Source organism: Frieseomelitta varia, unplaced genomic scaffold (genome assembly GCF_011392965.1).
Source record: "Frieseomelitta varia isolate USP_RPSP 00005682 unplaced genomic scaffold, Fvar_1.2 scaffold_751, whole genome shotgun sequence".
Taxonomy (NCBI): domain Eukaryota; kingdom Metazoa; phylum Arthropoda; class Insecta; order Hymenoptera; family Apidae; genus Frieseomelitta; species Frieseomelitta varia.
In genome coordinates this window covers 168835-183450 of record NW_025110536.1, presented here as the reverse complement: position 1 = coordinate 183450, position 14616 = coordinate 168835, and the positions used below count along the sequence as shown (strand labels likewise).

Here is a 14616-nt window from a genome sequence, read left to right as displayed (position 1 = left end):
TCGTGTAATATGGATTTTATTTTATTCGTGTAACAATAACAGTTCCTGTTTCCACAGTAGTTTCCACTTTTACAATAGTGTTTCGGTGTTCGCTCTAACGACTCGCTTGGCGCAGTGGCAACCGCAGAAAGCAACCCTTTAACAGGTTTCTCAGGTGTCACGAGCCAATCGAGGACATCGAACGAGAAGTTCGTAGCAAACTAACGAACGCGTCATCGTTTCCTTTCAATCTTTTACTTCACCTCGGTACTTGCGACAATTCGCGACGGAGGTTGAGGAAAATTCTCAAAAAGGACACCGACGATACCGATTGCTGAGTGAAACAGCTATACCTAACGAACTCCTCTTCTTCTGAATCTATTTCGCTGCCATCGCTCGTTTCGCCGCGCATTCTACGTCGTACACGGGTCATCGTATCGTACAAAATTATTCCTAACACGTGGATGCCTATGGGCCGAAGAGTTCTCTCGTACAATAGAAATGCGTTTCTACCATTAATTATAGCATGATGATGAGCGAGATACATTTCTTTCTTTTTTTTTTTTTTTTTCTCAGGGTTGACAGTCATCAAAGCGGAGATGATCCTTAAACGTTAAACCGTTTGTGCTGCGCGTTAGTCTCGCCGGTTTATTTTCTTCTTCTTCTTTTTCTTCTTCCTCTTCTTCTCTTTTTTTAATTGACGAGCAGTGATCGCGGTGTTTCGCGATCGATCTGCTTTTGGATGCGTAATTTGGCACTCTTCGATTTCGTTCGAACGCTCTCGTCGTTCTAACGTCCAAGAGCATTTTCAACACGACACTACTACCATGTAAGATTGAGTAGAAACACTCGCGTACTTTCGCGACGCTACGCGTCTGAACGCTGGCGGCTTCGTCTTATTGTTAGTCCTTTGAAGCGTCGCAATCGGCGATTCCCTTCCACTATTTCTCGCACTTTTTGGTATATTATAGAGATCCTGCTATTTGTATAAATTATATTCTAATTAGATTGCAACACACGTGAAATGTCCGATTCTTCTGTATCGATATTTTAAGACTTCTTTTTTCCAGTAAATATTTAGACATTTTAGAGATATTCTAAGCGCAGACTTTCTTTTCTCCGATTCAGCCTTCATTTGTTTTATACATTGCTAATGTTACTATTAATTAGTCCTGCTCTTGACGTATTTTTATTATCTCATTATTTTACTATCTTTTTAAATATCTAAACCATTGCCTCAGTGAGAAAATCTTTACAAATCAACAGACTGTTGAAAATGCCTTTAAAGGAAACCTTAAGCTTTTACAAAAAATAAAATATAATCAAAAATTTTAATTATACTAAGAAAAATGATACCAAATTAATTGGTATAACTAAATAATGAATTAAGAAATTTACAATTTAGTTGGAGAGTGTGTGTAGATTATAATACTTCCTCTTTTTAATGTTACGTTTTCATATTCTAATAGTTTAAATTACCATTAAAAATCGGACATTTCGTATAACAATAATTAAAATGCGAACTTTTGTGCATTTCTATATTTTAACAATCGAAATTTAACAAGAAATCGAAGTAGAGATTCGTTTCATCTACTAAATATTATGATATCCTATTCATTGCAGCATTTCTTTCTTCAAATTTCTCACAAATGCATAAAAATCCGCAGATCAATGACAATCTAAATAAAATTGGCGAATTCAAAAAAACCGCTAAAGGAAAAGGAAGGTCTGGCCCTTCGACCAGAATAATAACAACAACGAATGCAATTCCCGCTTCAAAGAACCAAGTTTCGATTATATCGAAGGTTACGTTGACAATCGACCATTAAATGGATACGATGTTACACGTTTTTTTTTATAGAATTTATCTAGTCGCACCTTTGAAGTCTTTTTTCTTCTCATATTGTTAAACAATACGATAATCTTGATTGACAGACAACGTGAATCGACTTTCGGGGAAAACATAATACACGCCGCTTCGAAACGTGAAAACAATCGACGTAGAACGATATTACAGACGTTTCTAAAGCATACATACATGTTACGTGTTTTTCCTTAAATTACACGATGATCCAACGTCGATCAAACGTACGTATCTGTATGAGAAGAGTTCGTAAGAAAAGTGTCGATTAGGATGGCGAGTGCTCGAGTGATTAGTGCGTCACATTATCAGATCTATGCGTTTGATCGCGTTGAAGTTGGAGCAGATTCACTGATGGAAACACCGATCAAACGTGCAGAAGTTAATGATAATGTTGCGTCTGTTCGTTTGAAATACAACGACATACAATCTGTATTTTAGTATAGCAAGTTTAAAGAAATTAATGGTCAAACTGCGAATTTTTATTATATTTTCATAATTAAAGAGATGGAACTTGAATGGAGATTTGTTTCATTTGTTAAACGTTATAAGTATTTTACATACTTTTGCGTATTGTAAAACCGCAGTCTATTCACGTTCCATTACCATATTTTCTGAATACAGTATAGTACTTCGATAACTTGAATTTTAAGGAAAGTGAATAAAACTTTGATTAAAAATTTGATTTATGAAAGCCTTGTATCAGAATTAATTTTTCAATTTCTGAAAACGTAGAACTCATTTTATTATTAAGGTATGAACAATTGACAACTATAATGTCAATGATCGTATTGGATTAATTATTGACTTATAATTTCTCACGAAAGTATTTGAATGCTTATAAGAACATTCTATGAATATTTAATGTATATTATATAGAATATTTTGACATTTCATATATACTATAATGAAAATCGATTGTTATACTTATATCAAGTTTGAAACAAATCTAAAAATAAACATAATATGAATGTTACAAGATATTTAATGCAAGTATATATTTCGTGAGGATTAGAAAATGTATACATAATCAATGAGACATGTATCAATGAACCATTTTTAATCATATGTATATATTTTTTTTATTATATACTTATAACATGTTAAAGATGATTATTCTTGCTGTAGACTAATTTTTTACTACATATATATATGTTTGCAATTAATATCTTGCAACTGGTATATACATCTTCAGATTGATTTGAAATTTTAACAATATAATGATACTCGCGTAATCTCTCATTTAGTATAAGTGTTAAAGAAAGTTCAAAATATTTTACAGAACACTGATACATACCTATAAAATTTCTTTTACGATAAGTGTTCAAATATTTTCGTGAATCACTGTGTATGCAGAAGCAAACTTGAAAAAGACATTCTACATTCAAATTTTAATACAAATAGAAGTAAAATGTATGGTAAACATACGACAAATAATTCGACAGACGTTCATTTTCCAAAAGTTATAGAGTGGAAGGGAATTTTTATCTCTTTGAAGGTTTTCGAGTTATCGAAGTTCAGCCATATTACAGCGTTTAATCATTTCACTTTATTTCGTGACTGTTTCGAAGTAAAAAAGATGGGCAATCTGATTTAGCATTGAGAAACGTGTTGTTATTAATTTATCAGTCACCTCTTACATTGCTTTTGATTGGAACAAGTGTTAGATAAATTACTAAATTGTACTCACCCATTCTGAATATGATAACAGTGATTGACGCTGAACACTTCATTGCAACGATTCAATCATTATCTTACACGCTTTGAACAAATTATCGAGCACACACATGTTCGAAGAACTTATTTAGAATTTCATGTGCCCTCGATCGGTGTTTTACACCGCAAATTCACTCGCGTCTCAGTCAGTTCAATTCGATCATTATAGCGATCTTTATTAATATTTTGACTATGTTGCGTCGCTCGTAGCACCTACCGCAAACGCAACCTTAAACTCTACCTTATTTCTTGTACCTTATCGCTAATGTATTCGTTTCTTCTTATGTAAATCCGCCGATGACTTAAACCGATGATTCCCAAACTCGTTACGGTATGTACAAACACAATAGACGCAATAAATTATTTCCTAGTAATTAATGTTAGTAAATGTAAACTTAAAGAAATACTTCTCCGGGTCCGTCGTCATTAATATTGAATTCGTAATAATAATGATTAATATAACTAACAAAAATATGTTTATAAATGAAGGATCCACGAGAAAAAAGGGAAATTTCAATTTTAATGAATTATTTTGAGTTTAATATTCCTTCGTATTCTTCTATTTAAAAGAATTTAAATAGAAGCTATGGATATGTTTGGATCCAACATTCGACCTACACGTTACTCAAATCATCGTTCGAGGGTTAATGAACGTTGAGAGAACGAGTTTGTGAAATACGATTTTGTGTAATAGATAAATTTCACTGAATTCGACCAATGTAATTATTTATTCCATTCTCTATTAACGAGAAAGTTGTATTAAGTTGTATTAAGAGAATAATTTGACCAAAGAAGAAAGATAATAATATGAGAAATTTACAGTAAAGAAAAAATAGGAATAATGTTCTCAGAAGGTGATAGAAAAAATAAAATTGGATCATTACGTGTAGGTAAGGCAATTTTTTTGAAAAATATTGGGAACTGGAACAGAAACTTAATCATAAAATTAAAAGAATCATTTTTTATTTTTATCTAATATAGGAAAATCAACCATATCAATTATGTAAATTGAAAAACACAATAATGACATTACAAACATTGCCCTTTAAATTTACCATTTTTCTTCGATGAATGAACTTACAAAAGTAAATCACTTGTTCCTTAAAAATTGAATATTAATTTTGCATTTGTGCAAACTACGAAATTAGTTGCTAATACATTCAACGATCTAACATAAAATGTACTTGATTCTTCTAATTAATTACCATTGGCCGAATTCAGTGGTCAATCATATATCTAAATAACGACGTTCGCACGAATTAGAGGAATTCGATTACAGTCATTTGCTAAGTGAGCCGCACTGTGCGATCGCTGCTTCTTAATTTATTATTTATTGCTAGTGATAGAAACTCGTGGAAGCATTCTCTTCAAGAGGAAGAGGAAACATCGAGGCAGAATGGCGTCAAGCGACACGCGGCATCAGAATATTTATCGCTAGAATAGTTTACGTTGGAGCAACATTTACGATTACAGGGTATAGGCCTCGCAGTTAGTCTTTAATTTTACGATGACGGAATTTTATATGTTTCGAGTGTTTATTTCGTTAAAAAACGTACAAGACCGAATATATCAATCGAATACAAATGTCTGGCGAAATTGTTAGAATGTATTCTTAATGTAGGATTGGATAATCCAATGAATGAACAATGATTAAAATCTTAGACGAATCGAAGACTTGAAACCATCCTGTCTCGACGTCACGATTAAACGATATAACGTTTCAAGTAGAAAATAGTAAATGGAAATTGTTCTGCGTTAAAGGTGGGAAACAATAGTCGATTGAAAGGAGAATAAATAATAAATAGAAAATTTGCACCCTTTGCACTCTAGCTACCAACAACCCCAAGATATTTTTGATGGTACTTCTGGCGAACATTAATTATTCAAGTTATTACGTCAAATAATTATACATTTCAAATTTTATCACATGTTTGTTAGCTTAATTCTTTTTAAGAATAAATTTTGCGTTTCACTGCTTTTCTTCTTCTTAACAGTACTTTTTTACTATCGTCGCTAGAACAATTCGTTCAATTTTTATATACGTCAAAATCAAAGTCCTCTTCACTATCAAAAGATTTCCATTTTTTCACCACGAAACTTTTTCCAATTGTAGCAAAGTGCAAAGGGTTGAAAGTTTCTTTATCTCCGAGACGAATGATCAACATAAACTCTCATTCGAATTTACTATTTCCTCCTATAAATATCGTTTGCTAAATCTGTTCGACATTCATTATATTACTAGTTCTTATCGACGATCCAGAGAACAGCTATTTATTATCAGTTTATTTTATTTTTTAATCCATGATTATGTACAATATTTACGCAAATAAAATAAAAAAGAACGAAAGAATTGTTTCCTTTATCATTAATATAATCGTGATAGCAAGTTGTCGGACGAATCGTTCGTTATGAAATTTCAAAAAACGTTACACGAGGAAAGATGGTTTTGTTTCTCTGTTGTTCCGGGCTGGCAGTAAAGTTTTCTTTTTGTGCTAAAAGGATTTAGTTTCTCCGTGGCTATGTCCGAAAGACATTGGCCTGGATCATCTTACGAGTAATAATTCTCTCTCTGTTGATAGAGAGGTAACGGCGTTACCGGCGAGAGATCCTCGTCTTCTAAGCTCGATTCGGTCTTCAATGGTAGAGTGGCCAGTGCTTTCACTATTGAAATAAAGAAGTTAATGTAAGGTCAACGTGAAACGTTTGCTGGAGAATTGTTTTTCATTTTTTAGACACGAGCTTTTCGTCTTTCACAGTTTGAAATTTGTATGGAAATTTTCAGAATTTAATATAGAAATTTTACTCTCCAACGAACGTCAATCATCAATTACGAGAGAAAAATCACCGCAAAAATGGAAATTAATCGAGGAAAGGATGTATGAGAGGAAATGTAAAAAAAAAAAAGAAAAAAAATGAAAGAAAAATATAAACAAACCTGATAAACGATAATATGATGTGCGTGTCCTATATGGGAGGATGGAGAAAGCATGTCAGTCAGTGTGCCTGGTTACCTATACACAGCATAAACAATCCAAACAACACTCACTACGTATGATACAACTATATCTTACATCGATTGGACTCTCGACGAGGAAATTAATTACATGAGTAATTGAAATTAAAAATATTCACGATGATGCATGCCAATGAAAACTTCCTCGAATATCTTGCATTTGGAACTGGAGACATTGCTAATTTCCAAAAAAAAAAAAAAAATGCATAATTAATTTCGATGGATAGACGACGTAATTATGCATAATTAATTTCGATATCTACCAGTTCCGATAAGATAATAAATAGACTGCGAATTTTCATGCATTTACGAGATGTTTAAAATACAAAAATATAAAGAATATTAATTTATATGTTATAATATAAATAATATTAATATAAAGAATATGAAACATAAAACATTTTGTAATTGTAATTATTAATTGCACAGAATATTTATATTAATATTAAATATTAAATATATTAATTAAAATATTAATATTAATATTAAATATATTAATTAAAAGATATTATTATTTAATTTTGATTATAAAACATTTTCATATATGAAATATTTAAAAGAGAATAAAATAAATCTCTCTCAATGAAACAAATTCGTATATTCAATAAATTCTATTTCTCTTGGCCAGTTTATAAAAAATTCATCACTGGAACAATTCGCAGTCCGATAGCAAGATACTATAAAATAAAATATATAGTGAAGAAACCGAACAAGCGCAAGCCTTCTGCACTAAAAAAGCAGAAGGCACGAAAGCTTTTCTAAACATTGGTCATGCTATCACACCACTAAACGCTATATATTAGATTCATGCAAAATGAATCGAACCGACAAAATTATTTTCATCCGAGAAGTCGAAATGTTTAACATACCCGCCACCATCTTGCTCTTCTCCATCACTTGCTTCGCTAAAATTTGATTTAGCTGTAAAATATGCTCTCTTTGCCGCTTCTCTTCCACCACTTTTCTCTTCAAGCTGTCTGATTGCTCGATATTAATATTGTCGTCTGAAAAAGACAACGATTCGATTTAATTATATAATATTTACTTAACAAGTGATTTGTCGATGTACAGCCTCCGGTTAATGAATCAGGATCACTTCTAATTTCCAGTGTTCATTTTATTTAAAAAATGTTATAGTTAAATAACATAATTTTCTACATTCTTTATAAGATTTTTAACGAACTAAGGAAAACACACATTAACAGTGGATATTTTAAAATACAGATACTCGTATCCAATACTTTGATGGTTAATAAAACTTGCAATTAAATTTTGTTCGACGTTTCTGTTTCACTAGAAACATGTGAAACATTGAGAGTTCAATAAGTAATTTGTTAATGTATAATAACGTAGACACATACCGCTTCCATCCGGTGCAGTCACAGTTGTTTCCGACAGCATCTTCCTTATCGCTTCCGCTTTCTTCAATCGTTGCTCCTGCTCTTCCGCAGTTAATTCTGGCGTCTGGAATACAATTTTGTTCCAACTTCGTCATACTAAGATACGAATAAAATAGCGAAAAAAAAGAAAAAATTCCAATTCTCAGACATATCACCTGTTCAGGAATATATCTCTCAGGTATTACGATCTTATTGGGCGTTCCCAACAACTGATCAATAGTACTCTCGTTGTACTTCAGTTCCTTGTGGCTCAAAGTCGATCTCACGACATCCGGCGCGTTGATCCTCGGCCTGAGTGCTCGTTCCATATCCAGATCATCTCTGGCTCTACCCATTCCCTAAGAAAACACCAAAGAGACCACTCGTTCAATATACTCGCCGCCGCAATATGTTGTACTTTCAACAACTTGTTACTCAAAATACAGCAAAGCGACGCCAAGTGAAACGATACGACGAAAGGATGGAACAGAGAAGGGAACCAAACGATAACGATTGCACGAATCGGGGGAAAAAGGAAGAGAAATTACGAAAACATAAAATACAAAAAAAAAAAAAAAAAAAAAANACCGTTGTTGGCGCGTAAAAACGATCCCGTCGAGGGTCGACTTTCTTAAAAAAACAAAAAAAAAAAAAAAAAAAAAAAAAAAAAAAAGAAAAAAGAAAAAAAAGAGAAGAAATGATACCATCTTAGAGAAGGTGTCCTCTAGATCGAGGATGGGTTTGCTACTGGACACGGTATAGTGTCGCCTTTTCTCGCGGGGGATCTGTCTGCGCCTCGGCCCCTCCACCTTTTTCTCCGTCATCTCCTTGATAATCTGTTTCGCTGCCTCGCTCTTGAATACTGGCGACAGCTGCGGCGAGTTTGACGCGTTCACAGTCAACGACGAGCCAAACTGTCTCTCCTGGCCATCGAGGCTGGTCGGCGACAATAATTCTGGACTCACTGGCTCTGTCGCGTTGTCGTTCCTCCTTATCGTAGGATTCTCATAGTGTCTGTACGGTGGGTAATATGGTTGTTGATGATGGCTCGATCTAACTGGATAATTCTGCTGGCTGGGGCTGTAGGATGGGCTGGTCGAGTAATTCGGCGAGCTCATAGGCAGATGCGAGCTCGAGGCTAGGCTCTCCGTGTACGGTGAAAGAGTACTGTCCGAGCTTCCGTCCTGGGTTTCGAACTGCGTTGATCGGCAGGCAAAATAATGGAGGGCATGACGAAGTGAGGACCGAACAAAATAAGGCGTCGCGGGGTGAAAGACGAAACCAATGAAAAAAGAAGAAAGAACAAAATGTATGAAATAATATGTGTGTTGGTTGGTTCGTGACATTTATTTTGGTGTTAGTCGTGCCGATGCGCTGAGCATGAGAGATCAATTATGAACAAAGTATCAGGCTTTCGTCTCCATCTTAAGAAATATATGATATTTGATGATCCACATTTTAGATATGGTATCAAAAACATTACATGCAAAATATTTTATTAGGTTCAATAATTATCTACAAGTGATATTTTTTGTTATATTAACTTTAAGTATAACATAAGTATTGATATTTGCCAGCCTTCATTTATCATAGTTTTACAGCTTTCAACAAAATAATTTAGTCTCTTTTTGTTTACTATGACAGTAACAATGGATTATTTTACGTTTAATAAAAAAAAAAGTAGCATGCTGTTATTTAAATTGTATGGTTTGAAGGGATACGAGGAAATCTATAGAAGACTTACGGTATGAGGATATTGATTTTCTTCATTCTAGCGAATTGAACTAGTGATTTTCCTCTGAGGATTTAAAAGAAACTTACACGAGGATGGACCGAGTGCATTGACAAGCAAAGGGACCATAAAACAATCACCGAAAGATAATATTGTCGTATAAATTCCGGATAATTATTGAATCACTCTCGTAAATTAAATTATTATTTACATCATATGAAGACACAAATATTTTGTTAGTACATGTAACAAAGAATTCTTCAAAAAGAAAAAGGCAGACACGAAGAAATTTTATCAGTTCAATCAATTAGCGCATCGGTATCGAGAGACAGGGATAGAAAATGAATTGGTAAATTGTCGTTAGCTCACCCTGACTTTATTCCGTCTGGCCAGCATAGTTCTCAAGGCGTGCATGCTGTCGCTTCTGGGAGGAGGCACCACCGGAACCTGATGAATCTCGGGCTGCTGTTGCCGCTGTCCGCCAAAACCTCTCGGCAAGGACATGCTTCTTTGGAACTGCACATCGTCCAAATCCGTCAGCTGGACCGTGCTTTGAGCGTGAATCATCGGCGACTCTTCTACCACCTTTCCTAATTGAGCCTTCTAAAAATAAATTGATTGGAAATAGAGTAAAATAAAATCGAACGCTGCGACAACGTAGCTGATGATCATTCACGCTCGAAATAAAGTGACCGATTAATTATAAACGATAAAAGATTGAATATTGAAATGGACTTGCGAAATACGGTAGAAACTGGTATTCAAGTAGAAATCTGTTTCATACATTAAACATTATTACTGTACCAATTACTCAAACAATCATTTAATTATTTATTACTTATATAAAGCAATGTTACTACTATTAATTATTACTAGTTTATTAATGTCGTTGTTACTTGTTTAATTGTTGCGTACCAATATTCCAACAATTATTCATTAAACATTAATATCTTTTTTACTTACTTAAGCTCGCGATCGTGAATGAATTTAAAAATTCAAGACTATGTGTACTAAATAAATTTTTTAACTCGCAACTTTCGCTTTCGATAAAATTACAATGAATCACAATCTAACCACTCGACGTGGTCATTTTTTTCAATAAAAGAAAAAAGAACTGCCAATTTTTGATGTACATCGAAATCATTCACGAAGAAATTACCTCGAATTTCTGAGAACCTCCTAAATCATCGTCGCACAATCTCTTGGCACCTCCGGGCGCCTGAAGCCCGTTCGTTAATGGAATTCCAATGTTTCCAGTTCTGTCTCCTCGATCTCTTTGCCGTCTTTCCGATTCCCGTTTCACGATTCGCACGGTCTTAATCTCTTGTTTCTCACGGTTGTGAATCAAGCCTTGAAAACGCCATTATCACGAATTACCAATCGCTATTGTGTATGAAACGGTCTGACTAGATCTTGCGTTATTGCTTCACTTACCGGCAAACTTGTTGTCCTCGTTCTGTCTGTAATTATCGTTCAGTAACGATTCCTCGGCGAGGGGTGGCGGCGGAGGGGGTGGAACGTATTCCGGTGGAGGAATCGTGCCGTTAGTCAAATGTTCATCCTGCTTATTGTTCTCTAAAATGGTTAAACGTGTTCAACGTTCTCATTTGCTAACCGCGAACGTTTATTTAACAAATATACAAGTTTAAGAGTCTTATTGGACGTTGTCTGTGATTTTATTGTCAGTTTTTAATTGACTTTACAATCAAAAACGATTTTACAAAGTATGAATCGATTTTTGTTTAATCGTTTTCTCAATTTTACGATTTAGACAATCACCAGTCGACGATCATTAAACGATACTCAACGATTTTGCTTTCAAGATGTCGAGACTTCCTCGGCAAGCTGTTCGGCAGCGATGTTTCTTTTCGAATTATTCAGTGCATTGATCTCACTTGTGTGCTCACCTTGAATCCGAGAATCCGTGTTGACGTATAACGGAGCGACGTTCGCTTGCATCAGGCTTCCTTTTCCCTGCATCTGATCCTTCAGAAGCTGTTGCTTCAGCTGATGCTGTTGAATCTGTTCGCGCAACTGGGGCGAGAGCGAGGAAATGTGATTCTGCGGCGACTGAGGATACGATTGTAGGTTCGTCTGTTGACGATTCGTGGGCGAGGAGTCTTTGATCTGCGTCGGTGAACTGAAATGAGGATACGGTCCACCGTTCTGCTTGCCACGGGGCGACGAGGACAGCGCGGGACTCGATGGTGAATCCAAGCCGTGGTCCAGAGTTATCCCGGAATCGAGATCGGTCTCCAACCAAGAGTTTTGTGTCCGCTTCTTTGGCTGGTGCACTTGGGGAGCTGCGTTAGAGTTAAAAGTTCAATAAAGAGAACGTCATTAGGTAATTGCATCGAAGTGAGAATTAATCGACTAATTGGCGACAACGGCAATAAAACTGTTAAATATTATTTTGTTCATAATTTATACTTTAGATAGAGATATTTAGATAGATATATTTAGACAGAGTTAATGATTTTCGTAATTTTGTATCAGCTTGTTCGAGTTAGAATCGTCAGTTTTATATCTTTTTTTAAAGTTAAATTTAAATGACGAAAAGTGAAATTGAATGAAATTAAACAAATGTGTTCGTTTGACTGATGCAACGTATCGAAGTTTGATTAATACTTCCAAACAAATTTCACCTATGTAACATCAGTATATATGTACATTATATGAGAATTAGTATTCTAAGATTCTATTCCAAGGTGTACAAATAAAATATTAAGTACAGTTCCATTTTATGAAATCTCCCACTTGCTTTCCAAGCTTTCTTTTATCCACCGCTGGTTAATCAAATAATCTTTCTTTCGTGCTTTGCAGAAATATAACAATATCGACTCACCAGATGTAGGTTGCGGTCGGATCTGCTGCACCAGATTGTGAGACTTCTCCGTTAGCTGTCTAACTTGAATGCTCAATTCCTTTCGTTGTCTCTGCAGATCTCCGACCAATTGTTGAACTCTTCTCAACTCGGCTTCAAGGGGGCCAGTCGTGGCCGAAGTGTCTCTAGTCAGATTCCCTGCATATCTTCTCGATGCCTGAAGCTTCTGCCGCAGTACCACCAGGTCTTGTTCCAATCTCGCATTCTCGGCGACCGTCTCCTCAAGTTTCTGTAAGGCAAAGATACGAGGGAGAGTTATATTCGCGCGTCTTTGCGAGGTGGTCGATAAGAAGCTAATGTAAGAACGCCAACGAATAGAAACGGCCAACGAAACGGAAATTTATCTAATTCTGTGCTTTGATTGATTTACCTGGAAGAATACCGGCTTCACCTGGAAACAACGAATCGACGATTAAATCGGGCAAATCAGTTCCACGAGAGAACGAACTGTGCTATTCCCTTCTACTCAAAATGAAGAGCATGACTGAAGCACTAATCCTTTCTTAAAATATGAAGCATATGAGAATTTCGAAAGAGATTAACCTTCTAAACTAAATGAATATTTTGTATGTAGTGCTACTTATATATAAATTACTAAATATAAATATATAATATGAATCAATATTAATAAATTTATAATATTAATATTTATATATATACTAAATATAAATATTTAATATGAATCAATATTAATTTATTAATATCAATAAAATATTAATTATAATACAGAAGTAATTGTGCAAAATGTCTCTCTTTTGTACATCTTAATATTAATGGCAATGAAGAATAATTTACGGGCGAAATTTATAATCATCGATTCAGTTGTGCTCTCCACTGTGTATTCCACAAAAAAAAAGCCCAATCCAATTCGCCAGACTTTCTTTTGAAAAAGGCGAAACGACGAAATCCTGATTACTTTTCACGGGGCGGAAACCACGAGAGAAATTTTCCCCCGTTCTTCGAACAATAGATCGCCGGAACAAGTTCCGACGAAAGAAAACTTCTCGATTGAATTCGTCCCCTCTGTCGTTAAATGGAAATTCGCACAAAACCGATTAAAGTTTCGTCCCGTGCGTGGGAACTTATTCGCGATTAAGCAGCATGTGTTGTTCTTGTCCGAATCGAAGTTTCGTGTACGCAAAAGCACAATAAGTTTTCTTTCCCTAAGCTCAAACCAGTACGATCTATTTTTCGGGCAAAATTTAAGATTAATAATTACATTTGTACTTTATTTGATAATCATTATGAATTATTAAATTCCTGCTCGTAGCTTCTGTAATGAAATTATGATTGTTATTAGTTCTGTGCAAAGATTTTTCTGTCGAGATATATTCACGCTGTTGCCTTCTTTCTCTTTTCTTTTCTTACCATAATTTCAAAATTTAATAAAATGACGAATTTAAAAAATTCATTTAAAGATTCTAAATTTCATTAGAAAACCATCATTGAAAATGAAATCTATCGATTAAATCAACCCCTCCAACTTTTCGATAATCAACTTCTTTTTAATCGCAATTCCGTTAATCGATCAATTAAATGAACAGTTGGAATCGTTTGATGCCCAACTCCTAGTTTAGGCGAAACTTTTCCTCAGATCAATTTTCAACGAGTTTCGCTGATCGGAGACGATCGATTTGTCGCGAGGACTCCAAGAATCTCAAGAATGTTCGAGATATCTTACCTTGGAGTTGTGCGCCAGCAACACTCTCACTCTGCTCAGCTCTTTTTCCAGCAAGAGCTGCTGCTTCCTGTATCTCTCAGCTTCCGCCAAATTGCTCCTACTGCCCTGCAGCTTGTGCCGGAGACCACCCAGTGCTTTCTCCAGTATCTCCTGTAATCGAAATCGAGAAGGTTTAGTTTGCTGAAATGACTGACTTTCCCCCCCTCCTCCTCCTACCCCAAATCGTAAATGGTTCGGATAGCGAGATAAAAATAATTTATCGATCGAACTCGGTCGTTGAACGTTGCGCCAAGATCGACCAGGTTTTATGAAATGTTTGATTTTCAAACACTTCAATTTCGAACTTGTTCAATTCTTTTGTTTCAAAAAAA

General features: G+C 35.0%; 1 protein-coding gene across 1 annotated transcript in view; it reads right to left on the bottom strand.

The window, feature by feature from the left end:
- Positions 1 to 14616, bottom strand: part of LOC122535651 — a 20668-nt gene continuing 6052 nt past the window's right edge. Inside the window, exons 5-17 of the mRNA XM_043667364.1 lie at positions 14246 to 14395; positions 12935 to 12955; positions 12526 to 12793; positions 11588 to 11983; positions 11115 to 11255; positions 10840 to 11030; positions 10050 to 10283; positions 8653 to 9144; positions 8125 to 8307; positions 7931 to 8033; positions 7439 to 7573; positions 6492 to 6520; positions 1 to 6217 (exon numbers count right to left, since the gene is read on the bottom strand). Coding sequence (XP_043523299.1) covers positions 6215 to 6217; positions 6492 to 6520; positions 7439 to 7573; positions 7931 to 8033; positions 8125 to 8307; positions 8653 to 9144; positions 10050 to 10283; positions 10840 to 11030; positions 11115 to 11255; positions 11588 to 11983; positions 12526 to 12793; positions 12935 to 12955; positions 14246 to 14395 — 2346 coding nt within the window. The 3' untranslated portion in view covers positions 1 to 6214. The remainder of the gene's footprint in view (positions 6218 to 6491; positions 6521 to 7438; positions 7574 to 7930; positions 8034 to 8124; positions 8308 to 8652; positions 9145 to 10049; positions 10284 to 10839; positions 11031 to 11114; positions 11256 to 11587; positions 11984 to 12525; positions 12794 to 12934; positions 12956 to 14245; positions 14396 to 14616) is intronic.